Source organism: Jaculus jaculus, chromosome 11 (assembly GCF_020740685.1).
Source record: "Jaculus jaculus isolate mJacJac1 chromosome 11, mJacJac1.mat.Y.cur, whole genome shotgun sequence".
Lineage (NCBI taxonomy): Eukaryota > Metazoa > Chordata > Mammalia > Rodentia > Dipodidae > Jaculus > Jaculus jaculus.
This window is the reverse complement of record NC_059112.1, coordinates 12,994,444-13,021,939: the sequence shown is the minus strand read 5'-3', so window position 1 is coordinate 13,021,939 and position 27,496 is coordinate 12,994,444. Positions and strand designations below refer to the sequence as shown.

The window sequence follows — 27,496 nt, the reverse complement described above, 5'->3', positions numbered from 1 at the left end:
CCATTCTCACTCTCACTCTCTTTCCCCCTCTCTCTCTAATAAATAAATAAAATTCTTTTTTTTTTTTTTTTTTTTTTTTTGGTTTTTCAAAGTAGGGTCTCACTCTATTCCAGTCTGACCTGGAATTCACTATGTAGTCTCAGGGTGGCCTCGAACTCACGGTGATCCTCCTACCTCTGCCTCCCAAGTGCTGGGATTAAAGGCGTGCGCCATCACACCCGGCTAAAATTCTTTTTTAAAGAAAGAAATTAATCAGTCTAAATACTAAAATAAACTTGTGTGCATGTGTATGTTTGTGTGACTGTGTGCATGTGCACGTGCGTGTGTGCATGTGGGGGCCAGAAGACATCAGGCATTAGTCCTCAGGACTACATAGTGAAATCCAGGTCAGCCTGGGCTAGAGTGAAACCCTTCCTTGAAAAACCAGGGTGTCTTCGAACTCATGGTGATCCTCCTATCTCTGCCTCCCAAGTGCTGGGATTAAAGGCGTGTGCCACAAAAAGTGAGAGCAGCATGAACATGTGGACATGAGCAAATATTTATAGGACCATGTGGTGGGCATGACTGGAGGAACATTCCCCCTCGGGTTTATGACCTTCCCAGCCATAGACTTTTGACTAGGTTTTCAGTACCAGGCAGGAATTCCCTCCCATGGTGCAGGCCTCAAATCCAATCAGACAGCAGGTGGTTTCCACAATAGCAGACATGCCACTGTTGACACCTAACTTGGCTTCTGGGAATCAAACTCAGATCTTTGTGCTTACAACATAAGCATTTTACTGAGTTACTTCCCCATTTCCATTCAGGGTAAACTTTTTTTCATTTTTCGAGGTAGGGTCTCACTCTAGCCCAGACTGACCTGGAATTCACTATGGAGTCTCAGGGTGGCCTCGAACTCATGGTGATCCTCCTACCTCTGCCTCCCGAGTGCTGGGATTAAAGGTATGCACCACCCCGCCCAGCTCATTCAGGGTAAACTTTAAAGTTCTGGGGGTTTTTGGTTTTTATTTTTTGAGGTAGTGTCTTGCTCTAGCCCAGGCTGATCTGGAATTCACTATGTAGTCTCAGGGTGACCTTGAATTCACAGCAGTCTTCCTATCACTGCCTCCCTGATGCTGGGATGAAAGGCATGCGCCACCACACCTTGGCTAAAATGTTATTTAAAATAGCAAGATATTTCTGTAGCAAATGTAGTATTATTTGTTATAACTGAATTGTCCCCAAACACAAAGATTTTGGAGCAGGCTCTTAAGGAAAGCTTGTGTGCTATAACTCCTCTGAAGACAAATTGGAGTCTTTAGTATTTAAGCTCCCTCTCTCCCTCTCTCTCCCTCCGTCTCTCCCTCTCCCTCCCTCCCTCCCTCTCTCTCTCTCTCTCTCCCTCTCTCTCTCTCTCTCTCTCTCTTCTCTCTCTCTCTCTCTCTCTCTCTCTCTCTCTCTCTCTCTCTCTCCTCGTCAGAAGGGCTTGTAGAATGAGGATCCAGACATCTAATATCCCTAAGCCTCCGTGATAACAACCAAGGCATTGCTGATGCAGCAATCCCAGGTCCCTGACAAGTGCTTGGCATTGGACTTTGTGACAGGTCGTCCAGATGACGCCCCGAAGGTGTGCTCCTGCTAAATTATTGCCCATATAAGGTGTAACACAAGCTGGCAGAGTGCCAGTTACTCCGTAAGTTCTAAGTAGACCGGCCAAGCAGAGGGATGGACGAGAGCAGGCCATTCCAGCCCGGCTCACCCAGGCTCCAAGCTAAGGCTTCCCGTGCTAACCCTCCAAGGCTGGCTTTGTCCTTCCTTCGTGCTTGGGTGAAACTCCTTCTGCGCTCTGCTGGACCGTCTTTCCCCGCAGCGTGGCCGGCGCTGCAAATATCTTACATGGCGGCTGCCGCCTTTTGGAACAGTAAACACCGAGAGCCTTATCACCCTTCCTGGCTGCCACCCAGGCCTAGTCAACCTGCTCACTGAAATGTGCAAGTGACCTGTCCAAAAGCTGGGGTTTACCTGGATTGTAATGACTTCCCCTGGTTCCAGCTCTGCTGAACTTTACCAAATCCACTTTAACTTTACACACACACACACACACACACACACACACACACATATATATATATATATATATCAGTGATGATTATTTCTTATCCATAAATTTGAACATAACCTACAATTCCCTGCTTAGCTGAAAATCAAGACTGGAGCAATGCTGTGGGTTGAGATGTCATATCTGTTACTTTGCACACCTGGCTTTACGTGGGTACTGGGGAATTGAACCCTGGTCGTTAGGCCTTGCAGGCAAGTGCCTTAAGTGCTAAGCCATCTCTCCAGCCCTTTGTCATGCTTTTAAAAAATATATATTTTATTTATTTATTTGACAGAGAGAAAGAGGCAGAGAGAAAGAATGGGCGCTCCAAAGCCTCCAGCCGCTGCAAACAAACTTCAGACGCATGTGCCAGCTTGTGCATCTGGCTTACGTGGCTCCTGGGGAATCGAGCCTGGGTCCTTTGGCTTTGCAGACAAGCGCCTTAACAGCTAAGCCATCACCCTAGCCCCTGTCATGCTTTTTTGAAACAAGGTCTCACTGTTACAGCTCAGGCTGGCCAGGTGCTCACTATGTAGTACAAGCTGTTCTTGAACTCATGACAATCCTCCTGCCTCAACCTCCCCAGAGCTGGGATGACAAACATGAGCCACCACACCCAGTTTTAAATCTGAGGAACCCAGAAAAAAAAATGAAAATCTCCAACATGAGCTTATTGCATCATTGGCCTCATCGTCACATCCCGATCCCTCTGTAGGCTGTGGCCGGCAGAGCTCTGGCGCCTCTGACTGTCCGCTGGGGCGGGAGCCTGTGCGCTTCCTGTCTTTTCAGTGTGCATTACGATTCTGTTTAGAACTCGACTCTCACCTCAAAAATATGCTTCCTGGGACTGGAGGGATGGAGGGCGTTTGCCTACAAAAGCCAAAGGACCCACCAGGTTCGATTCCCCAGGACCCATGTTAGCCAGATGTGTAAGGGGGTGCATGCATCTGGAGTTCGTTTGCAGTGGTTGGAGGCCCTGGCGCTTTCTCACACGCTCTCTCTCTCTCCCTCTTTTTCTGTCAAATAAATAAATAAAAATAAAAATTCTTTAAAAAAATAATGCTGGAAAGATGGCCCAGCAGTTAAGGCACTTGGCTACAAAGCCAGACAACTTGGATTTGATTCCTCAGTACCCACATAAAGCCCAATGAACAAAGTGGCATCTGCATCTAGAGTTACTTTGCAGTGGCTGGAGGTTCTGCCATGCCCATTCCTTCTGTCTCTCTTCTCTCTGTCTCTCTCTGTTTGCAAATGCTAAAGAGATGGCTCAACAGTTAACGCTCTTGCTTACAAAGCCCAACAACTTGAGCTCAATTCCCCAGTACCCACATAAAGCCAGATGCACAAAGTGGCACATGTGTCTGAGTTCACTTGCAGTGACTAGAGGCCCTGGTATACCTGTTCTCTCTTTCTCTCTCTTTCCCTCTATCTCTGTCTCTCCTCTCTCTCTCTCTCTCTGCTTGCAAATAAGATAAAATGAAGTACTTTAAAATTATATGCTTCCCATAGTGTAACCAAGAAGCAAGTTCATGTTTCTCAGCTTATCAATATCTAATATCATAGTGTTATGAAGATTAATTAATCTATACAGTTCTTAGGGTAGCAGTACCCAATAAGGGCTAAACAATTTTAAAAATGCTTGTCAGCTATTTGTTGGGTGGTATTTAAGGTTCTTAAGGAAAGATGAGAAAAGGTGCTTTTCTGGAGTGGTGTGAAGGAAATTGCAGAATAAAGGTCACTGCCTAAAATACCTTCCGCAAAGGTTGGCTGCAAGCTTTGGTCCTGAATACGTGCATTAATACGTGGGGAGATGTTGGTAGCAACTCCTTTGGCATTCTTCACAGGAGAATTGTAAAGGCGACAGAAGAAACCTGGGAGTGAGCATATGCCAGTGGAAGGCTCTGGGGTCAGAGCTTGTGCCAATAGGTAACCATTGTCTTCTGATATGACAAAGTTGAAACAGAATGACTGGGGGTTTATATGTAATATGTATCCACATATACGCGCGCGCGCGCGCGTGTGTGTGTGTGTGTGTATATATATACATATATATATACGTATATATATATATATATATATACATATATATATATAATCTTATTTATTTATTTGAGAGTGACAGAGAGAGGAGGCAGAGAGAGAGAATGGGCACGCCAGGGCCTCCAGCCACTGCAGGCGAACTCCAGATGCATGCGCCCCCTTGTGCAGCTGGCTTACATGGGTCCTGGGGAAATGAGCCTCGAACCCGGGTCCTTAGGCTTCAAAGGCAAGCGCTTATCCGCTAAGCCATCTCTCCAGCCCTATATTAAATGGTACTTATTTATTTGCAAGCAGAGAGATACAGGCAGAGAGGAAGCATGGGAGCACCAGGACCTCCAGCCACTGCAAACGAACCCCAGATGCATGTGCCACTTGTGGCATCTGGCTTACACGGGTACCGGGGAATCGAACCCAAGTTGTCAGGCTTTGTAGGCAAGCGCCTTAGCCCCGGCAGCCTGAGGGCCAGGAGGTGCGCCTTGCCGGTGCCTGGTGCTCTGGGCCAGGCCGGCTCTGACACTCCTGGCAGCGGGCTTGGCACCCGGCTGCCCTTTGCCCTCTGGGCTGGAGGCGACTGAGCTGTAATTTGCTCCTCGACTCAGAGGTCCGGCCCTACCTAACCGCGGCTCGTGTTTATCTCGTAAATCCGCAGACAAGAAGAAGGGAGGCAAATTCCAGCCTTTTAAGAAGCTGTTTGGCAAAAGGAGAAAGAGAGACGCTCCGCTGTCCCCGGGGGAGTCGGCGGAGGCGAAGAGCTGCCCCGCTCTGGGTGCCAGCGATGGGACCTGCTCCCCAGAGGAGGAGACCCTGGACGAGGGCCTGAGGTAAGGACCTGCACTGGCTTTCTGGAGGAGACCCGGCTGAGGAAAAGGGGATCCCCAGGGAGGCAGGTGCCAGGTTGGGATTTGGCAGGCAGCAGTTGGCATCAACGTGGGCGTGCCACCTGAGTTGGGCACCTGGGGTGCTCTGTCGGGGAGAAGTCACCTTGGGGCCTTAGCAAAGGAGTCTGCCCTCCTTTTCTGTACACTCCCAAAGGCCCCAGGTGGTTTTTTCGTTTTTTGTTTTTTTCTGTCCTCACTGGTACTGGAGGGTGGCATTTCACTGGCTTGGTTCAACGAGGCTCTTCTGCTAGAAGACCAAGTTCCCATGGGAAAAGATGGCCATAAGCTAGACTTCACGCTTGAAGCGAGGACACAGATTTTCCAGCTCAGGCTGCCACCACCCTTCCCGCTCATGACATCCCTAGAAGCTTCGGTAATGTGTGCCCCTTGGAGCTGTTCGCTTCTGCTCTGTAGTTTCCTTACCCGGCTGTCCCTCTTTCTTCCTCCCTCGCTTCCCTCTTTCCTCTCTCTCTCTCTCTCTCTCTCTCCCAGAACACAGATGCTGATCAAGAACCAACAGTTCAGGATCCTGGGGGTGGGCACTTGTGTCCCCTGGGGGAAGTGAGGTGAGAGTCAGGCAAGGCTAGACTCTGCTACTAACGAACAGCCTGGACACCAGTCGGATTAATTCACCCTTAATGCTGCTCTGTGACGGCCCTAGCCCGACTCTAACAAGGAACTGGCCACTTTCTATGGAGACTATTGTTTGTTTGTCTGTCCCTCTAGCTGGACTGTCCTATGAAGCCAGGGATCAGGTTTCATTCAGCTTCCTGTTAGGTGTTCTAAAGTGTCCCTTATGGATGTCTGTCACTGCCTGTGGTGGTTTGAATGTAAATATGTGTTCCCATAGCCTTAGGTATCTTTTTTTTAAATAATTTATTTTTATTTTTATTTATTTATTTGAGAGCGACAGACAAAGAGAGGAAGAGGCAGAGAAACAGAGAGAATGGGCGCGCCAGGGCCTCCAGCCACTGCAAATGAACTCCAGACACGTGCGCCCCCTTGTGCGTCTGGCTAACGTGGGTCCTGGGGAATCGAGCCTCGAACCGGGGTCTTTTGGCTTCACAGGCAAGCGCTTAACCGCCAAGCCATCTCTCCAGTCCTTTTAAAATATTTATTTATTTGAAAGGAGAGAGAAGAAGAGGTGGGGGGAGAGGTAGAGAATGAGCACTCCAGGGTCTCCATCCACTTTGTGCATCTGGCTTACATGGGTCCTGGGGAATCGAACCTGGGTCCTTTAGCTTTGCAGGCAAGTGCTTTAACCACTAAGCCACCGCTGCAGCCCACCTTAGGTATTTTTAATTAAGCTTCCTACTTAGTCTTCAGCAGGCAGAGCCCTGCTGGAAGAGGTGTGTCACTGGGGCGGGGTGGAGCTGGAGTCCAGCCCCAAGAGGTATGTTGCAAGTTTCTTTATGAATGTCTGTCACTGCCTGAGTTACTTAACACGTGTAGGCCAAATAGAAGATATCCCCATACCATGTTCCAAGGACAAAGAAAAAACAATGTTCCCTGTGATGTGTGTCTGATGCGACTTGTGTGTCCAGGTCACAGAGCCATCCCACAGGCTGCACCCAGCGAGCCTATGCGTTCCCCAACTGCTTCCGTTGTTCTAACCCAACACAGGCCTGCGCTGGTTCTCACGGTCGCTATCCTTCAGAGTAAGAACATGGTCAAGCGTAGGTGCACCCTTTAGGGTGATGGTAACTGTCTACGGAAGGAAGGGATGGAGCAGACGGGCACGCAGCCAGCGCTGAGGTACAGGACTGCTGCACCCAGGGCTGAGGCTGTCCCGAGTCAACCGTGGGCTGACTTCCGTTTCTTCACTTATACAATTGGAATGTGGGTCTTTTTTTTTTTTTTTTTTTTTTTAACCTTAGGTCCAAACGCTATAAAAGTGTGACCATGATACGGTTTTTGATGTGAAGTCGAGTCAGGAAAGTCCACCTTTGGCAAGATGGTCCTCTGTTTATTTGAATGGTTGGTTGGTTTTTGAAATTGTAAATGGGGGTGGCTGGAGAAATGGCTTAGCGATTAAGGCATTTGTCTGCAAAGTCAAAGGACCCAGGTTCAATTCCCCGGGACCCACATAAGCCAGATACACAAGGGGCATAGGCCTCTGGAGTACATTTGCAGTGGCTGGAGGGCCTGGCGTGCCTATTCTCTCCCTCTGTCTTTCTCTGTCTCTCTCTCCTTACAAATAAATAAATAAAATATAAATAAGTAAATACAAAATTTTTTTAAATTTTAAAAATTTTCCAGGTGTGGTGGCACATGCCTTTAATGCCAGTACTCTGGGAGGCAGAAGTAGGAGGATCTCCATGAGTTCGAGGCCACCCTGAGACCACATAGTTAATTCCAGGTCAGCCTGTACCAGAGTGAGACCCTACCTCGAAAAACAAAAACAAAAAAAAATTTTTTTTAATTAAATTGCATGTGTGTGTGCGATGTTCATGTATGTGGGTGTAAGTATGAGCTCACACATGCCATGGCATGGCCCGTGTGTAAGGTCAGAGGGCAATTTTCAGGCTGCTCCCCCTCAGTTAGGGCAGAGTTTCTTTGTGAATTCTTGCTTTGTGGCGCTCACCGTGTGCTTTCTGGGAAACGCTCCGGCTGCCACACCGCATCTCACAACATCAGCCTGCTGAGTACAGAAGCCCCGCCCTGCCGCGGCATCACACATTGTACATGGGATCAGGCAGGATGAGTGTCCCTTTATGCACTGAGCCATCTCCCCTTCTCCCCAGCCTGAGGTGCTCCCTTTTTGTGTGTGTGTAGTAGGTTTTGGTTTGCCTAAACCCTGTTGGTTTTTTATTTTGTTTTGTTTTTCAAGATAGAGTCTCATTCTAGCCCAAGCTGATCTGGAATTCACTCTGTAGTCTCAGGATGGCCTCGAACTCACGGCAATGTTCCTACCTCTTCTCTGAGTGCTGGGATTAAGGGTGTGTGCCACCATACCCAGCTCAAAACTCTCTTTCTTATTGAGTTGCTTTTGACTCTTAAAGGAGCTGGGGGAGAAGGAGGCAGATTATTTTTAAAACTGAAAGTCCTTTTAGTTTTGAGAAACCTTGGAAAATTCCACATTACCTCATGTAGCTACCCTTCTATAAAAACGTAGGTAAAGCCACCTGTTCTCATCATTGACTCATATAGGAGCCTACATTTTTTTAAGTTATTTATTTATTTATTTGAGAGTGACAGACAGAGAGAGAAAGAGGCAGATAGAGAGAGAATGGGCGTGTCAGGGCCTCCAGCTACTGCAAATGAACTCCAGACGTGTGCGCCCCCTTGTGCATCTGGCTAAAGTGGGTCCTGGGGAATCGAGCCTCGAACCGGGGTCCTTAGGCTTCACAGGCAAGTGCTTAACCGCTAAGCCATCTCTCCAGCCCAGAACCTACATTTTTAAGATGTGCTATATTTTAATTAAACATTTGCTTATACGAAAAACTTGTCTTCGGCCAGGCATGGTGACATACATCTTTACTCCCAGCACTGGGGAGGCAGAGGCAGGAGGATCACCAAGAGTTCAAGACCAGACTAGGCCTGTAGAGTGAGTTCCAGGTCAGCCTGGGCTAGAGTGAGACCCTCCCTTGAAAAGAAAACAAAAGAAAAAACTTGTTTCATTAATAAGGAAGCTGAAAAGATAAATTTGGGCCTATAAATTTTTAAAAATCTCTCTCTTTAAAATTAAAATAGAGCCGTGCGTGCTGGCGCACGCCTTTAATCCCAGTACTCAGGAGGCAGAGGTAGGAGGATTGCCATGTGTTCGAGGCCACCCTGAGAATACATAGAGAATTCCAGGTCAGCCTGGACTAGAGTGAAACCCTACCTTGAAAAAAATAATAAATTAATTAAATTAAATTAAAATGGAAATAATTTAAGAATATAAGCTGGGCATGGTGACACACATGCCTATAACTCCAGCAAAGGCAAGAAGGTTCCTAAATGTTCGAGACCAAACAAGTGTGCTGCGTGGGTCCAGCCCAGCCAGGGCTCAATAGCAAGGCCTTGCCTTAAAATCAAAAGTGTTTCTCTTTTCCCTTAGGAAAGCAACAGTTGTAAACATCACATGTTTGGCTTGCAAGGTAGTAAAACTTCTGATTCTCTACCCAGTATGTAAATGGAGAAGGTGAAACATGTGACTTCCCACAATTCTTGTTTCCAGTTTACTGCTTAATTGACAGACAAATTACTTTATGCTGTATAATGATTGATTTTGCTGTCACCAAGATGGAAAGCTTCCCCTGAAACCCAAAACCCGAAATTCCATTAACAGGAGCTCATTCTAGGCCCAAGGAGGCGGATTCAAGCCCAGTGTGAGGGAGAAGCTCCTCAATACTAGCTGAAAGCGAGGAGGCTGAGTGAGCGTGTGCGCACAGGGCTGGGGTCCACAGGGTAGGGTGTATTCACTGGACTTAGATTCATCCGGCCTTTAAAGTTGCTGAGCTTGGGCTAGTGGTTAAGGTGCTTGCCTGCAAAGCCAAAGGACCAAAGTTCAATTCTCCGGTACCCATGTAAGGCAGATGCACTAGGTGGCAATGTATCTGGAGTTTGTTTGCAGTGGCTGGAGGCCCTGGCACACCCATTCTCTCATTCTCTCTCTCTCTCTGTCTCTGTCTCTCTCTCTGTCTCTGAAATAATACATAAAATACATAATACATAAAAATATTTAAAGTTGTGGACCTTTAACAGGTTGAACTCCAAGTAATTCTATTCTAGAAATATCTCCATAACCAGGAATAACTCCTCATTGATATGTTCCAGTTGCCTGAGATTTTCCATTTCCTTGGGGATTTTATAACATCTTCTCTTTCTTTGTGTAACAAGCCTTCGTGTCTCCTTGACTGCTGATTCTAAATTATCCATGCCTCAGAGAAAGTAAAGCAATCAGACAGGGTCAGGTTTTGACAGCTTAATGGGACTTCGTTTGTTAATCAAATGTGACTAATACTATGTTTCCAAAAGATGTTAAATGAACATCACATGTCAGGCAGGCATGGTCGCACACACTTGTAATCCTAGCCGGTGAGAGGCTGAAGCAGGAGGATTGCTGTGAGTTAGAGGCTAGTGTGAGCTATGTAGTGAGTACCAAGCCACAGATAAGACTGCACAGCAAGACCCTGTTTCAAGGGGGAGGGGAGGAGCTGGAGAGGCGGCTTAGCAGTTAAGACACTTGCCTGCAAAGCCAAAGGACCCAGGTTTGGCTCCCCGGACCCACGTAAGCCAGATGCACAAGATGGTGTCTAGAGATCATTTACAGTGGCTGGAGGCTCTCGTACACCCATTCTCTCTCTCTTTTCTTTGAACTAAATAAATTAAAAATACCCAAAAAAAGTGGGGGGGCTGTAGAGATGGCTTAGTGGTTAAGTGCTTGCCTGTGAAGCCTAAGGACCCACTTCGAGGCTTGATTCCCCAGTACTTACGTAAGCCAGATGCACAAGGGGGTGCATGCATCTGGAGTTTGTTTGCAGTGGCTGGAGGCCCTGGTGCACCCATTCTCTCTCTCTCTCTCTCTCTCTCTCTCTCTCTCTCTGTGTGTGTGTGTGTGTGTGTGTCTGTCACTCTTAAATAAATAAATAAATAAATAAATAAATAAATAAATAAATAAATAAAATTTTTTAAAATACCAAAAATTTCTTTAAGAGAGAGGGACAGAAGAGGGGCGGGAAGGGAAGGGAGAAAGAGAACTATGAAAGGTACAAAGATTTTCAAACTCCTGGGGAACTGTTAAATAGGATTCTTTTAAAAAATACTTTTAATGTTTCTGCATGCAGGTGTGTGCCCATGTGTACACAGGCGCACGTGTGTGCAGGTGCATATACACACGTGTACACAGGCAGGTGGGGCCAGAGGACAGCACCTTGGGTGTCGTTCCTCAGGATCCACTGGCCTGAAGTTGGCCAAGTAGCTAGACTAGCTGGTCAGTAAGCCCCAGGATTCACCTCCGCCCCCTACCACCACGCCCAGCACAGGGTTTATAAACCTGAGCCCCCACACTTGGCTGTTTTATGTGAGTTCTGGAGATCAAACTCAGGCCTTCGTGCTTTACCCTTATCAACTGAGCCATCTCCCCACCCAGTGGGGCTCTTTTTTTTTTAATTAATTTATTTGAGAGCGACAGACATAGAGAGAAAGACAGATAGAGGGAGAGAGAGAGAATGGGCGCGCCAGGGCTTCCAGCCTCTGCAAACGAACTCCAGACATGTGCGCCCCCTTGTGTATCTGGCTTACATGGGTCCTGGGGAATCGAGCCTCGAACCAGTGTCCTTAGGCTTCACAGGCAAGTGCTTAACCGCTAAGCCATCTCTCCAGCCCCCAGTGGGGCTCTTGACCGAGGATGTTACAGGGCTTTGCGGGGCTGCTCCTATGTATTTGCGAGGTAAGCTCGCTCGCAGTAATGCCACAGCTCTCTAAGATTCGCCTTATTATCCTCAGTTCGAAGGTCAGAAAACTGAGGCTGGAGTGATTTGCTCAAGGTCATAGATCTGGTAAGTTCCCGAGCAACAATGCAAGCAGGAAGTTGTGCTTTCTTTCTTTATATTTATTTGCCAACACGGAGAAAAAGACGAAGTGGGAGAGAGACCAAGAAAGAGAACGGGAGCACCGGGGCCTCTTGCTGCTGCATACCCCACAGGCATGCGCCACTTTGTGCATCTTGCTTTACATGGATGCTGGGGAATCGAACCCAGGCCTTCAAGCATTGCAGGCAAGCGCCTTGACCACTGAGCCATTTCTCTAGCCCAAGCTGTACATTCTTTTCTTTTTCAAGGTAGGGTCTCGCTCTAGCCCAGGCCGACCTGGAATTCACTATGGAGTCTCAGGGCGGCTTCGAACTCACGGCAATCCTCCTACCTCCGCCTCCCGAGTGCTGGGATTGATGCTACCACACAGGGCAGCTATGCTTTCTAAGTGTATTCATGGTCGCAGTATTATAAAGGAGCTAATGACAGAGCTCTGAGCTGCCGTGTCTCTCATGGATCACCAGGCTCACTCGTCGGCTGTTTGCTGCTGCCTGCACAAGGCTTTGCTATTTATGGAGATTCCCCTTGTTCCTAGTTTAGTCCTAGTTTCTCCTGAACATCCCATACCTGTAAGAACTGAAGGGCCTCCAGTGCGCATGTGCTCATGCTGGGACCGGAAGAGTCAAGAAAGGGTTCTGGAGACCTTGAGCTGGCTCAAAACAAAGGGCAGGACTTGGAGTACCTGAGGGAGGGCACGCAAACCTCTCCAATAAGGACATTAGCCGAGAGATGGCTTGATGGGTAAGGCATTTGCCTGCAAAACCTAAGGACCCAGGTTTGATTCCCCAGTACCCACTGTAAGCCAGATGCAAAAGATGGTGCAGACATCTGAAGTTCCTTTGCAGTGGCTGGAGGCCCTGGTGAACTCATCCTCGCCCTCTCTCTCTCTCTCTCTCTCTCTCTCTCTCTCTCTCTTTCTCTCTCTCTGTCTCTGTCTCTGTCTCTGTCTCAAATAAATAAATAAAATAAAATCTTAAAAATAAATTTGTCCCCCTTTAAATCAGAAATAAGGCAAGGATGTCTTCTCTTGCCCTTTCTATTCATAACTATATATGTAATTTGTTTTATTTTGTATTTTATTGTAGCTTATAAATGAGTTAGAAAAGGAAAACAAATAAAAGGCATTAATCTTAGAGAAGAACAGGTAAAACTATTTCTATTTATAGATGTCATAACTGTATGTAGAAAGTCCTAGGGACTTTCTAAGGTGGTACTTGCTTGGAATCCCAGTACTTGGGAGGTTGAGGCAGAAGGATTATGAGTTTAAGGCCAGTCTAGGATATATATAGAGACTGTCTCAAAAAAATCAGTCCAAGGAATACACAAACACACACACACACACACACTGATTACACTTTACAAACAAGGTTGAGCAGTATTTTCGCTCTTATTTCTGAAAGTGCAATCAGGAAAGCAACATTTACAATAGCATCTAACAGAATAAAATACAGGGCTGGAGAGATGGCTTAGTGCTTAAGATGTTTGTCTGCAAAGCCAAAGGACTCCAGTTCAATTCCCCAGGACCCTCGTAAGCCAGATGCACAAGGTGATGCATGCATCTGGAGTTCATTTGCAGTGGCTGGATGCCCTGGGGTTCCCATTCTCTCCCTCTCTCTCTCTCTCTCTCTCTTTCTCTCTCTCCTCTCTCTCTCTCTGATAAATATTTTTTTTTAAAGAATAAAATGCGGTGCTGGAGAGATGGCTCAGCAGTTAGGTCACTTGCCTGCAAAGCCTAAGGACCCTGGTTCAGTTCCCCAGTACCCACATAAAACTAGATGCACAAGGTGTTACATGAGTCTGGAGTTAGTTTGCAGTGGCTAATCTAGTGCACCCATTTCCCCCCCCCCTTTCTCTCTCTCCCTCTTTCTCTCTCTCTTTCTCTAGCTGCCTTTCTCTCTCTCTCAAATAAATAAATAAAATATTTTTAAGGAGAATAAAATGCTCAGGAATGGACTTAACAAAGAATGACAGACTTACCCATTAAAAATGACAAAACAATCCAGGAGTGATGGCAGAACACAAGAGGCTGAGGCAGGAGAATTGTGAGCTCAAGGCCAGCCTGGGTTATATGCCAAGTTGGAGGGAAGCCTGGACTACATACCTGGTATCAAATAGTAAAATAAGTAGCTGGGCGTGGCAGTGCACACCTTTAATCCCAGCACTTGGGAGGCAGAGGTAAGAGGATCACCATGAGTTCAAGGCCATGCTGTGACTACGTAGAGAATTCCAGGTCAGCCTGGGCCAGAGTGAGACCCTATCACAAACAAAAAAAAGTAGCCGGGCATGGTGGCGCATGCCTTTAATTCCAGCACTCAGGAGGCAGAGGTAGGAGGATCACCATGGGTTCGAGGCCACCCTGAGACTACATAGTTAGTTCCAGGTCAGCCTGGACCAGAGTGAGACCCTACCTCGAAAAAGAAAAAAAAAAAGTAAATGTAGCCAGGCATGGTGGCACACGCCATTAATCTTAGCACTTCAGAGGCAGAGGTAGGAGTATCACTGTAAATTCGAGGCCAGCCTGAGACTGCATAATGAATTCCAGAACAGTTTGGGCTAGAGTGCGACCCTACCTCGATAAACCAAAATATATATATATATATATATATATATATATATATATATATATATATATATACACATATATATGTATATATATATATATATATATACATATGCAGTTGGTTATATATTATATACTTATGATATATTATATATACATAAATTATATATATTTAATTTAATCAATTAATCTAATTGGTGCACCAGGGCCTGCCTCTTCCTCTCTCTGTCTGTCACTCTCAAACAAATAAATAAAAATGAACAAAAAAAATTTTTTTTAATGATGTTGGTTGTTGATGACTTACGTTCCATTTCCAGAGCGCAAACCAAGATGAAATTGATTTTGAGTGTAGCAGGAGGGCTTATAACGAGATTTTTTTCTTCCCATAAGGCAACTGAGAAGTGGCACAGGTATCAGGGAGGCTCAAGGAGGCCCCACAAAGCTTGAGAGGGTTTCTTGTGCTGTGATGTAATGACAAATAGACAACCCTCCAACTTCCAGCTCGGAGGCTCTATTTCTTGGATTCATAGTTTCCTCTCCTTGCTTGAATGTGTGTGAAATGCCCTGTTCCTATTGTGATTGACAGGTAATTTGGTACTGTGTGGCCTGTTGAGTACCCACATATTTTTAGAGGATACCAAAATCCAAGATGGGAATGTAGGGTGCCACACCAGCTACAGTTTGGTTCCAGTCTCTTCCAGCAACTCTCGTGTGTTTGGTGGGGATATTTAATTTCTCATTAGCATTTCATTTGAATGAGACTCTGGGATCTGTTTAGAAAGAAAACTGCTGATCAATTGCAATTGCCCTGTTGTCATGGAAACAAGCTGAAATGGGACTGTAATTATATTTCCTTATTCTTGAAGTGATTCCCTATTTATTGCCATAGCAATTACCCAATATCTGTGGTCCCAAATTATATGATGGCCATCCAGAAAGACAAAGGAGAAGGAGAAGGGGGGCTAGCCTGAGGCATGCCTTCACGGCAGCTGTGGGAAGCCTTCATTCTCAGATGGGGAGAATTTCCCTCTACAGGCTCACATCCCAAGGTTACATGATGTTATTGGGTCTTGGAATGTGCCCCATGCAGAGAGTAGGAGGAAGAAGGCTGAATCAGATAGGACGGTTCCAGTTCTAGCAGAAAATACAACTACTGTGTCAAAAGTAACCAAACAGGATTGGGGAGATTGCTCAGTGGTTAAAGGCACTTGCTTGCAAAGCCTCCCTGCCCAGGTTCAATTCCCCTGTGTCCATGTAAAGCTGGATGTACAAAGTAGAGCATGAATGTGGAGTTCATCTGCAGTGGCAAGTGTGCAATTCTCCCTCCTTCTCTCTCTCTCTCTGTCTCTTTCTTTCTTTCTCTGTGTCTCTGTGTATCTTTCTGTCTGCCTCTCTCTTTCTCTTCTTACAAATAAAGAAATAAATGTTAAAGTCACAAAATGCATTGTTCATTGTACTAGAAAGTGTGAAGGACTTGGTAGGCCCAGAAATGTCATTTAAGACCTAGTCAGATTCTCTTCTGTGGCCCACAGGCTTGTCTCATCATGACTACGAGATGACTATCACAATACCAAGTTTCTCACACACACGGCCAACAAAAAGCAGAATGTCAATTTTTTGTGAATAAGAACTTTTCCCCAGCAAATACATCTTGACTTGTACCGTCCCCTTCGCACAGCTGCAAACAGTATCCCGCAATGATGAAACTTGCCATGGAGGACTTGGCTCCTCTTGTCTCTTCCTCATCCTCCATAGCACCAGTATGTAGTGCATGAGGGGTGCAGTCTCATGGCTGCAAGCTGACTGGTTGTATTTGTTGTTGTTGTTGTTTGTTTGTTTGTTTGTTTGTTTGTTTTTCTAAGAGAGAGAAAAAAATTGAGAGGGAGAAAGAGAATTGGTGCACCAGGGCCTCAGCCACTTCAATCGAACTCCGGACACTTGCGCCACCTAGTGGGAAAGTGCGACCTTGCGTTTGCCTCACCTTTGTGCGTCTTGATAATGTGGGATCTGGAGAGTGGAACATGGGTCTTCACAGGCAAGCACCTTCACTGCTAAACCATCTTTTCAGTCCCAAGCTGACTGTTTTGTTGTCCTTCTCCACTTCTTTCTCTACTCTGCCTTTCAAGTGGATCAGGCACTCAAACACACTCTGTTCCTTTTCTACTTCTCCAGATAAGAATGAATGTAGAGCACTGGCCTGGGTGTGGGCATCCCAGTTGGGTAGGGTATGGCATCCTTTATTCTCAGACAGAGCAGCAGGTGCCACCAGGAAAAACAGGCCAGCTCTTGAGGGGAAGTAGAGTCAGAGTGCCAGAGAGTGGCACGAGTGAGTTGGCCTTCCAGAGAAGCTAGCTTTATTGGATGGCTGGCCCCAGTGGGTTGTTCACACCTTTTATGACCAAGAGCAGGCGCTATGCCTCACCACCACCCCTGCCTACCGTCGTATGCCATCGGTCTCTCAAGTGGCCTAAGTAAGAAAATCTGAAATGGCATCAAAATCAGTAATTACTAATGAAGCCAGGGACTAGAGAGATGCTGCAGTGGTCAAGACACTTGCCTGCAAGGCCAAATGACCTGGGTTTAATTCCCCAGTACCCACGTAAAGCCAGATGTGTGCACCTAGAGTTCATTTGCATTGACCAGAGGCCCTGGTGCACTCTTTGTCTCTATTGAATCTTTTTCTTTCTCTACTTCTAAAATAGGGCTGGATAGATGGCTTAGCAGTTAAGGCACATGCCTGCAAAGCCTAAGGACCCAGGTTCAATTCTCCAGGTCCCACATAAGCAGATGCACATGGTGGTGCATACATCTGGAGTTCATTTGCAGTGGCTAGATGCCCTGGTGCACCCATTCTCTCTCTCTCTCTCTCTCTCTCTCTCTCTCTCTCTCTCTCTCTCTCGTAAATTAATTAGCTAATTAAAAAAATAAGTCTTCTAAGTAGAATATGATCCTCAGCACCACTCCAAAATTGCCTCTGATGCCTTCCTTCAGAATTGATCAGCCCTTTCAGAGCCACTGGTCTGCAGTTAATAGGTGCTGGGGTGTGTTCACAGGGGTTTGAACCCCCTGAGTGGAGGGACAGAAATGGACCAACCCCTCCCCCCCCCAGGGGCTGCTGCTCGCTGGCTGAGAGCATCCAACACCAGGGTCTGCCTTTCTAGGGCTGCATCTCAAAGTTGCCCCTGATGCCAGGCAAATGTCAAAGGCTTCTCTTCTCCCCTCCTCACCAAGCTTTCCCCTCTTACCACCTCCCCCCTCCTCCTCCCTGTCCTTCTTTCATCCTGTGACAGCTGTTCTAATCTGTCAAGTAGTGACTCTGTTTAACTTAGCAGCATATGCGGAGGTGACATCAAGTCTTCAAGGCGAAAGAAAGCTTTAGTGCACCTGTTTACTCTCGGCTGAATCTGCACATAATTATGATGTAACACTACGCCGACCTTTAATCATCATTGCACCGTTATTCCCAATAGCCAAAAGGTGGAAGCAACCCAAAATTCCACTGATGGATGAGTACCTCAACAAATTGCAATGACTCAGTAGTAAAGAGGAATGCTATCCTATCCTGCTACAACATGCGTGGACCTTTGAGACATCATAAGTGAAGGCTGAGGGTGGTACTAAATAGTGGAATGCTTGCTAGCACGTGCAAGGCCTTGGCTTTAATCCATAGTTTTATTTTTTTAATATTTTATTTATTTATGAGACAGAGAGAGAGAGAATGGGTGCGCCAGGGCCTCCAGCCTCTGCAAACGAACTCCAGACGCGTGCGCCCCCTTGTGCATCTGGCTAACGTGGGTCCTGGGGAATCGAGCCTCGAACAGGCGTCCTTACGCTTCACAGGCAAGCGCTTCACTGCTAAGCCATCTGTCCAGCCCCTTCTTCACAGTTTTGTCACTTCTTCCCAACACGATACCAGAGACCCAGCTTCCACCCCCTGGAAATCCTTAGGTTCCAACATCATCCAAACCATAACAGTTTGGTTGTAAGCACCCATGAGGTGTTCCGTCTGCACAAAGCACGTCAGAGTGGCACCCCTACAAATCTCTTCTCCCCTTTCTCTGAATTCCTCGAGCACTGCTGGTTCTCCCTGTTCGAGATGCTCATCTTCTTACTAAATCTTTGCTTCAAATGTTTGGAGCTGCGTACCAATGTGTTTGCAGGAGGAAACTCTTGCCTCCTCTCGATCTGCATGTCACATAACAGGTAGGAGCTGGCCAGACTTGTGGGGACACCACTGCTCGGGGGGGGGGGAGGGGCAGGACTCCTCCAGTGAAAGGTCCGACGGTGCCTTTGGCGCTAAGTCCTCTACAGATAAATAAGCGCCTTGGAGTCTGAGTGAGTGGCTCTGAGCCAGGTTGTGTGAAAGCCATGCTCGTCCAGTCCTGGGGGACCCTGCCCACTGACTGACACTGCCCTCCACCAGGAAGGGCTACTGCAGCATAAGGGTTTTCTGAACAAGACAAAATGCAGGTGGAGTCCCCTCGAATCAGAAAGAACAGAAGACTGAATTGCCAAAAAGAAAAAAAGAAAAAGAAATTTATTATCCTAATAAAATGAAGCACGCGGTTTGCATTCCAGGTCCTTCAACTGTTCTGTGGGAACGCGGGCGTTTTCCCATGACAGTATTTTTATCCCTGATGGGGGAGCAGAAAGTGAGCAGACAGTTCAAGCAATGTCACAGGACAGCATCCTGGGCAAAGTCAAAACTCTTCAGGTAAGACAGCTTGAGACTGGACGCTCAGAGGCACAGGAGGGCCCAGCTCTGGAGGGCAAAGTCCCTAGCTGGTCTTGGAGTGATGGGTTGGGAGGTTCCGGGGTCTCTCCTGGTGGGAAACTTTGCCTTCTTGAATGCTACGCTCCCTGATCCCCACGAGAGAACTTACTAGACAGCTGCACCCTCCCGCAAGGCTGGTTTTCTCCTCTCTCCCCATGGTTTCCACATTCGCTGGACATGAGAGCAAGCACCTAGGAGAAGCCGCAGGGCTCGCGTGTGGGGAAAGAGCTCCTGAGCCTCCAGAGCTTCAGCCCCTCCAGGTGTACCAGAATCCCCGCCAGTGGAATCTGCACCTCTCACTGTCACCGTCCGAGTCTCCCCGTTGGACAGCAAGTGGTGACGCCACTTCTGTGTTTGTAAACATGGTTCCCTGCCACCTTGTCTCAGAGGAACCCACCAATCCCCTCCTGTTCACTGTGCACTGGGGATAGTTTCACTGCCTCACATTGACTCAGCAGGTGGCTCCCCACCCAGGAAAAAAAAAAACATATATATAATGACCTCTACTAAATGTGATTAAGGTAAGAGGGAGTCTAGCAAAAGCAAGGGTAACCAGGACGCTGAGGGACTGACTATGTAAGGTTACCCTATTGATGGGGAAATTCCCTCAGCTAAGAGCAGTGTCTAGGCAAGCACTTTTCTGAGATGGAAGTACTGTGGGGGAGAAGGGGATCCCCGGAAGCTAAAGAGCCCCATCTGACCACTAGCAACACCACTGAACAAAAGAGTGAGAAACGAACAAGAAAACGCACAACTGGCCCAGGAAGCTAGTGATAGGATCAAGGACTGTGCTTAGAGGAACGTGGCTGTTTTCCTGGGATGCTCTGCTTCCCACCGAGCATGCCTGGCTGCGGCGCTCACGCGGTCGCTGGAAAGGAACATTCTGCGAATGAGGAAGTAATCAACACCCCGGAGCCACACCCGGCCTTGCCTGGGATCTTTATGCCTGTAGTCGGCACTAGGCTGGGCCAGGGTCCTGCCCTCAGAGCTAGCCCAGTCCATCCTACCCATCCCAGAACTTTTGTTTTTTTTTTTTTAAATAAAAATTTATTTATTTGGTTATTGTCTTTGAGAGAGAGAGAGAGAGAGAGAGAGAGAGAGGGAGAGAATAGGCACACCAAGGCCTCCAGCCACTGCAAGTGAACTCCAGAAGCATGCACCACCTCGTGCATCTGGCTTACGTGGGTCCTGGGGAATCAACCCTGGGTCCCTTGGTTTGCAGGCAAGTGCCTTAACTACTAAGCTGTCCCTCCAGCACTTTTTTTAAAAATTTTTTTGCTTATTTATTTAAGAGTGACAGACAGGGAGAAAGAGGCAGAGAGAGAAAGAGAATGGTTATGCCAGGACCTCCAGCCACTGAAAACGAACTCCAAATGCATGTGCCCCCCCACCCCTGGTGCATCTGGCTTACGTGGGTTCTGGGGAATCGAGCCTCGAACCGGGGTCCTTAGGCTTCACAGGCAAGTGCTTAACCGCTAAGCCATCGCTCCAGCCCTTTTAACCAGCCTCCTGGTTCCAGCTGGTCAGGCTCTTAGGTTATTTGTAGGCTCTGAAGAAGCTAGCTGGGGCTGGAGAGACAGCTCAGGGATAAAGCACTTGCCACACAACCATTAGTTCAGACCCCGCCGCCCCACGTACAAGCGGGAAGTGTGATGGAATCCCAGTGCATCTATGGCAAGATGGGAGGTGGAGACACGAGGCTTTCCCAGAAGCAGTGAGCGCTGTGAGGTGGAAGATGAGGGCCGATCTGAAAGTTGTCTCCTGCCTCCACACTCACGCCATGCGCACACGTGCGCACACATGCACACGCGCACACACGCACATAAATTTATTTTAATTTTGTTTTTGTTTTTATTTTTCGAGGTAGGGTCTCACTCTAGCTCAGGCTGACCTGGAATTAACTATGTAGTCTCAGGGTGGCCTCGAACTCACGGCGATCCTCTTACCTCTGCCTCCTGAGTACTGGGATTAAATATGTGCACCACCATGCCCGGTTTACCTCCTGTTTTTCTAACCTATGAGAAGGGACAGCTTGCTTCTTTAAAAAAATTAGCTGGGCATGGTGGTACACACCTTTAATCTCCTTACTCGGGAGGCAGAGATAGGAGGATTGCCGTGAGTTCGAGGCCACCCTGAGATGACATAGTGAATTCCAGGTCAGCCTGAGCTAGAGTGAGACCCTACCTCAAGAAACAAAAGAGAAAGAAAGAAAGAAAGAAAGAAAGAAAGAAAGAAAGAAGGAAGGAAGGAAGGAAGGAAGGAAGGAAGGAAGGAAGGAAGGAAGGAAGGAAAGAAAGAAAGAAAGAGGGAGAGAAAGAGAGAAAGAAAAAGAGGAGAAGGGCTGGAGAGATGGCTTAGTGGTTAAGGTGCTTGCCTGCAAAGCCTAAGGACCCATGTTCCACTCTAGATCCCACGTAAGCCAGATGCACAAAGGTGAAGCCAGCGCAAGGCCGCACATTCCCACTAGGTGGCGCAAGGGTCTGGAGTTCTAGTACAGGGGCTGAGGCCCTGGTGTGCCAATTTTCTCTCTCTCTCAAAATAAAAAAATAGAAAAAGAGGAGGATTCCCACCCGGCCCTACCGCTAGCCCAGCCAGTAGAACACGAAAAGAAAGACGGGAGAGTCAGAGACAACCTCAGTCCACCTTCTCCTTCCAGTCTTTGATCCCTGGGCCCCTGGATGATCTCAGCCCTTTTGTGACGGGAGTCGTGTGCAGGATTCAGGCCATGAAATAGCCGAATTTTTCAAGAGCTTCTTTGAAAAGTTCATGATAGCCTGTTGTCCTCAATGGCACCTGCTGTGACATCATACCATATGATGCTGCCACCGCAAAAACTCTTTCTTAAGATGGGAAGATATGTAATAGTATATAGTGTCAAAAATACAGAGACTCAACAAAAGCGGCCGTGATTTCTTTTAACAGAAAAGGAATAAATGGTTTTAAAATAACCTGATCTCGTAGCTAACAAAATGGACAATTATCACCTTCCCCGAAGTGACAATTCTATTAATATGAAGAAGAAAATGTCACTAGGACGGTATCCGCTCGTGTGTGTTCTGCCTAATTTCACTTCTGCTGCCTGAGTTTGCGAGCTTCCCTTCAGATCTCTAGTGATAATTTTTGAAAACATGAAAGGCTTTGCTCTTCAAGGAGGGAAGTGGGGATGGTGGAGAGGAGAGCAAATGTGATTTTTTTTAAGTGATCTAAAATATGACTGACTCACCCCCAAAAGACTGTGCTTTATTTTTCAGTCGACTAAGCAGTATGTTCCTGGTAAGTCATAGCCATTTAGTCACTTAATAAACTTGCATGAACGCTTTGCATTTTCCCGTCATGGTGACATTTATGCTGCTGTGGATGCTTTAGTAAGCAGCCTAAAAGACCCCTAGGCTCCAGCATGGAATGACAGTTTAGCTGTGTCCAAGGCATGTGCGTCTTTATGTCTGGAACTGTCTTTGTTTGTGTACCCGTGTGTTACTCTTGATGAAGAAAAGCAGTGGATAAAACCTATTTCATGAGGGAATGTTCTGGATAGCTGATTAGTTACCATTATTGAAACATTCTTTTGTAATGAAATTTCTCTGGAATACCCTAGGGTTTTTTTTGTTTTTATTTTTATTTTTATTTATTGGGGGGGGGCAGAGAGAAGGAGAGAGAGAATGGGTGCACCAGGGCCTCCAGCCACTGCAAAACAAACTCCAGACGCATGCGCCCCCTTGTGGCTTATGGAGGTCCTGCAGACAAATGCCTTAACCGCTAAGCCATCTCTCCAGCCCTACCCTGTTTTTAAGTGGCTTAAGAAACTGCCTCCTATTGATTTGCAACCTTGGACACCCACGAAAGCGGCTGTTACTACACTTGGAAAGGTTGCCCCCTGGTGTCCACACGTAGCCATGGCAGCAGCTAGCCTCTCTCCACTAAGGAGTAACTCAACGGGAATTCACAAACCAGCTTGCCCAGTCCTGAGGAACGTGAATCTTCCATGCTAAACTTTCTGTGGCAAACTATTGAATCTTTTCCCAGAACAAGTACCCTTTTTCTGAGTATAAAAATGTACAGTGAGAGCTGGAGTGATGGCTCAGTTGTCAAGGCACTTGCCTGCAAATCCTAAAGACGTGGGTTTGATTCCCTAGTAACTTTTCTCTCTCTCTCTCTACCTCTCTCTCTCTCTCTCAAATAAATAAATAAAATATTTTTTAATGTGCAGAGTGAGAACAAATTTTTAACATACAGGACAGTCATAGGGACTTAAACAGTAGTGTGCCTTTTGAGGACTCTGTACCGTACATAAGTCATGTGGGCCACAGCCAGTAGGTTGAACACCATTTCAATGGAGGAGGGAACACAGGGAAATCAAAGGTCCAAGTCGTTTCATCTCTGCGTCCCTCGCTTTCCCCACGTGAACAGTAAGGGAGGGGCGCATGTGGCTGGCGGTCTACAGATCTCCTCCAGGCTCGAGGTCGGGGCCCTGAGAAAGCACTGTCGACCTGCCTCTGCTCAGGCCGGCTGTGGAAGCTTTGAGCCCAGTTCCATCAGTGCTGCAATGACCTTGACTTCTGTCTCTGAGCTCAGACTCAAGTTAGCTGTGAGGTATGCACCAGCCGATGCTGACACTCAGCAGTAGCCCAGTCCAAGCCTGCACGAGATTTTTATTTATTTATTTATTTATTTTTGGCAGGGAAATGTTTAGATTATTTCTACCACAGACTATTTGGCCTAGGAGGGAAACCTCTGTCCTTAGCAGCTAGTATTTCCCTCTAAGCTAGATTTCGCTTGAAAACACCAAAATCGTACAGGTGAGGGTTTTGACATCTAATACAGCTGTCAAGGACACACTTCTTCCTAGAGCAGCCGTCTTTAAACCTACACGCTGTTTCTTTGCAAAAGGAATTCACATGCTGGGCGTTGTGCCTCATGCCTTTAATCCCAGCACTTGGGAGGCCGAGGTAGGAGGATCACTGAGTTCGAGGCTACCCTAAGACTGCATAGTCCAGGTCAGCCTGAGCTGGAGTGAGACCCTACCTCAAAAAAAAAAAAAAGAAGAAGAAGAAGAAGAGGAATTCACAGCCAGGCGTGGTGGCACACATCTTTAATCCCAGCACTCAGGAGGCAGAGGTATGTGTTTGAGGCCAGCCTGGGTTACAAAGTGAGATCAGCCTGGGCTCAAGTGAGACCCTACCTGGAAATAACAAAAACAAGAGAGAGAGAGAGAGAATTGACTTTCAGGATGGAAACAGCTGCAGCTGGTCAGGAGGGCGGCAACGTCATCTTTTCTGTGCTCTGTTCTTGCGGGCATGGTCTGAAGAACGGCCGTGAGAATGCGGAATATGATGTGCTTGGCATTTCCACACCATAGAAACCGGCCTCATAAATATGGTTGCACATTCCTCTGTTCCCCAGCATTCCATAGCGCAACAAAGTGCCCAATTTGACTGAATAAAACATAGTTCCTTTTAGTTCACATTCCAGTTGCAACAGTAACGCCATTCATTGCCACCAGCCTGCAGACTGTTAATACACGGACAAACTTTCACTCTCTTCTACTTCTCATTGTGGTGTATCTAAAGACAGAGTTTATGGATATTAAAAAAAACAAGGTGGAAGAGAGTGGTAGTTTATCCTTCTAAACTTAAGGCCCTGCTTATCTGAACAGTGTGAGTTTTAGGCATTGCTTGTCTATATCATAATTCCACTTGTGACAATGTCAAGATAGTGGGTGAATCAATGTAACTTTAAAAAGCCACACTTGGCGGGTGTGGTGGCACATGCCTTTAATCCCAGCACTCGGGAGGCAGAGGTAGGAGGATCATCATGAGTTCGAGGCCACCCTGAGACTACAGAGTGAATTCCAGGTCAGGCTGAGCTAGAATGAGACCCTGCCTTGAAAAACCAAAAAGTAAAAATTTTTTAAAAAGTCATACTTTTCCACATAATCCATTCATGTAACACTTGAGATTTCCAAATAGGTTTTAGCAGCAATCTTTTTTTTTTTTAAATATTTTAGTATTTCAAACACAGAGAGAGAGAATGATGAATGGTCACACCAGGGCCTCTAGCCATGGCAACCAAACTCCTGATGCATGCACCACGTTATGCACCTGACTCTCTGTGGGCACTGAGAAATCAAACTCAGGGGTCATTAGGCTTTGCAGGCAATTACCTTAACTGCTGAACCATTTCTCCAGCAGAAATCCTTTCATTGTCCATGCTTATTCGACAAAATGTCACAACCGCCCAGTCTCCTTTGAGTCACCTGGAACAAGTGTTTGAAGAAACCACAGAAAATACATGCAACTGTGAGAGCCTTGTCCTTGGATGCCCAAAGACCAGTCACTCTGGCCTTGACGCCAAGTCCTGCCCTGGCCTTGGCCCCCCAGCTCTTGGGTAACAGCGACAGAGCGTGTGAGCAGAGTATGTCCCGTGTGCCCACGCAAAGACTGGCCCTACCCCCCCGCCCAACCGCAACCGCTCGGGTTGCCCGCCAGCCTCAAACTGGTTTCTCTGGGGAATTTTGCAAAATCGCTTCCGCACTAAGTTGCTGGTTTTCCGCCCTCAAAGGTGACAGCGTTGTTTCTGCCTCCAGGGTGAACACACCTATGACAAGAATCCGCCCTGTGACATGCACACACGCTCCCGTCCGCTCCACCATCCTTCCCTCCTGCCTCCCACGTTCCCAGAGGTTGGAACCACAGTTGGGCCTTCAGCTTTTCCCGGCCTGAATTCCCTTTCTTTCCCGCGGGTCTCCCCTGTCGCCAGCACCTGCCCCCCAGTCCTGTCTTTAACCTTCACGACCCTCTCCCCAACTCCCAGCCTGCTCCCAGGTCCCTTACTGTTGGCTCGCTCCGTCCACCATCTTGCTCTTTCATCTCCCATTTGTAGTCAAGGCAGGCATCTTGTCTTTGGACTTTTATCTCTAAACGGTGATTGCGTTTTCCCCACATCCTTTTTGTTTCTTAAGCATCAAAATGAACCATCAGTATTCAAAAAAAAAAAAAAAAAAGGACCAAGGACCCAATTGAAGTAGAATCTCAGCCTATTTGCTCTTTTTCACAGTGGTGACAAAAGTCCTAAGCAACCGGCAGTTGAGTGTTAGGTCAAGAAGGACGTTAGAGAATTGCCCTTTGCGGGGCTGGGGAGAGAGTGTAATTAATAAAGCACCCGGCTGGCTGGCATGTGGGCCTGAGTTCGATCCCCAGTGCCTACAAGAACGCTGGCTATGGTGGTGCATGTCCAAGCCCCAGGGAAGCAGAGACAGAGGGGTTCTTGGGGCTCAGTGGCCAGCCAGTCTGCTTTAATTGGTGACCTCCAGACAGAGGAGAGACTCTGTCTCAAAAGAAAGTAGATAGCGTATGTGAGGGTGACACCTGTTGTTGCCCTGGCCTGCACATGCGCGTGCGCACACACACACACACACACACACACACGTGAGAGTGCACAAACACACACATGCACAACAAAATTATCCTTTCCATTGTGGGTATAACAAATACCCTTGAGGCTGGAGAAATGGCTCAGCGGTTAAGGCACTTGCCTACAGAGCTTAACAACCTGGGTTCGATTCCCCAGTACCCACGTAAAGCCAGATATAAAAAGTAGTTCATGCATCTGGAGTTCGTTTGCGGTGGCAAGAGGCGCTGGTGTGCCCAGTCTCTCTCCCCTCCACCTCTCTCTCTCTCTCTCCTTGTGAATAAATAAATAAGACATTTTTAAAAGAAGGAATATCCTTATCTTTGTTGGTCTGTAGGCACAACATTGCAGTTAATAGAAAGATTAAGTCCTGGTGTTCTTTAAAGAAGACATAAAATACATATCCTGGTAAAGGGTTTTTTTCTTTTTTCTTTTAAAGCTCTAGCGTTCTACAGCACTGTAGAGTAACTATAGTTCATAGTTTATAGTATATTTCAAGATATCCGGAAAGGAGAACTTTGAATATTCCTCACATAAAGAAATGGCAAATGTCTGAGGTGACTGTTGCGCCAGCCACCCTGGTTTGACCTTTATGGATTTATAGATGTGTATTGAAAGATCACACTCTGCCCCAGAAATAGTCCGTTCTTGTTGTGTATCAATGGGGGGAGGGACAAAAAAAAAAAACAAGAATAACCTGCTAAAGTGGCAAACGCCTCTAGTCGTCCCTGCACTTGGGAGGAGGAGGCAGGAGGGTCAAGAGTTCTAAGCCAGCCTTGGCTACTCAGAGAATCTGTCTCCAAAAGAAAAGAAGGACCGGCCCTCTGGCCCTTGTTGCATTCCAGAGCACAGCAGCAGTCAAAGGGGATTTAGGACGGTCTGAGGCTCTTGGCTCCCAGGGAAGGCGGCCGGGCAGGCCACATGGACCATCGCCATGTGTCCTCTGCCCACATGGACCCTCTCCCTGGGCAGCAGAGGAAGGGGGGCCTGTGGCTGTGCGACCCCATGTCCTCTCGTCTCCGCGCCATGGGCTGTTGTAACTGTGCCTGCTTATGACTGCTGAGCTTCCCGCTGGACTTGTTTCTGGGAGACACCCTTTTTCAGCACCCCGCAGCCCTTTCGAGGGGGTGACTGAAGTTGTCCTTCCCTGGCTGAATGGGGGCTGTTGGACGTGCGCTCTTTTCCCGTAGGGCTGGGAGCCAGCTGCCGGCTGAAACCCCAGGGGACCAAGTGTGAGCCCTT

At 47.3% G+C, this 27,496-nt stretch overlaps 1 protein-coding gene across 3 annotated transcripts in view; it reads left to right on the top strand.

The window, feature by feature from the left end:
* Window positions 1-27,496, top strand: part of Cracd (capping protein inhibiting regulator of actin dynamics) — a 138,221-nt gene that overhangs the window by 75,530 nt on the left and 35,195 nt on the right. The window contains exons 2-3 of one of the 3 annotated variants that reach the window (XM_045161537.1): window positions 4,767-4,938; window positions 18,652-18,787. In XM_045161537.1, the coding sequence (XP_045017472.1) occupies window positions 18,746-18,787 (42 nt within the window). In that variant the 5' untranslated portion in view covers window positions 4,767-4,938; window positions 18,652-18,745. Of the gene's footprint in view, window positions 1-4,766; window positions 4,939-18,651; window positions 18,788-22,098; window positions 22,121-27,496 lie in introns of those variants that run through there. The other 2 variants (XM_045161534.1, XM_045161536.1) reach the window with 2 other exon arrangements.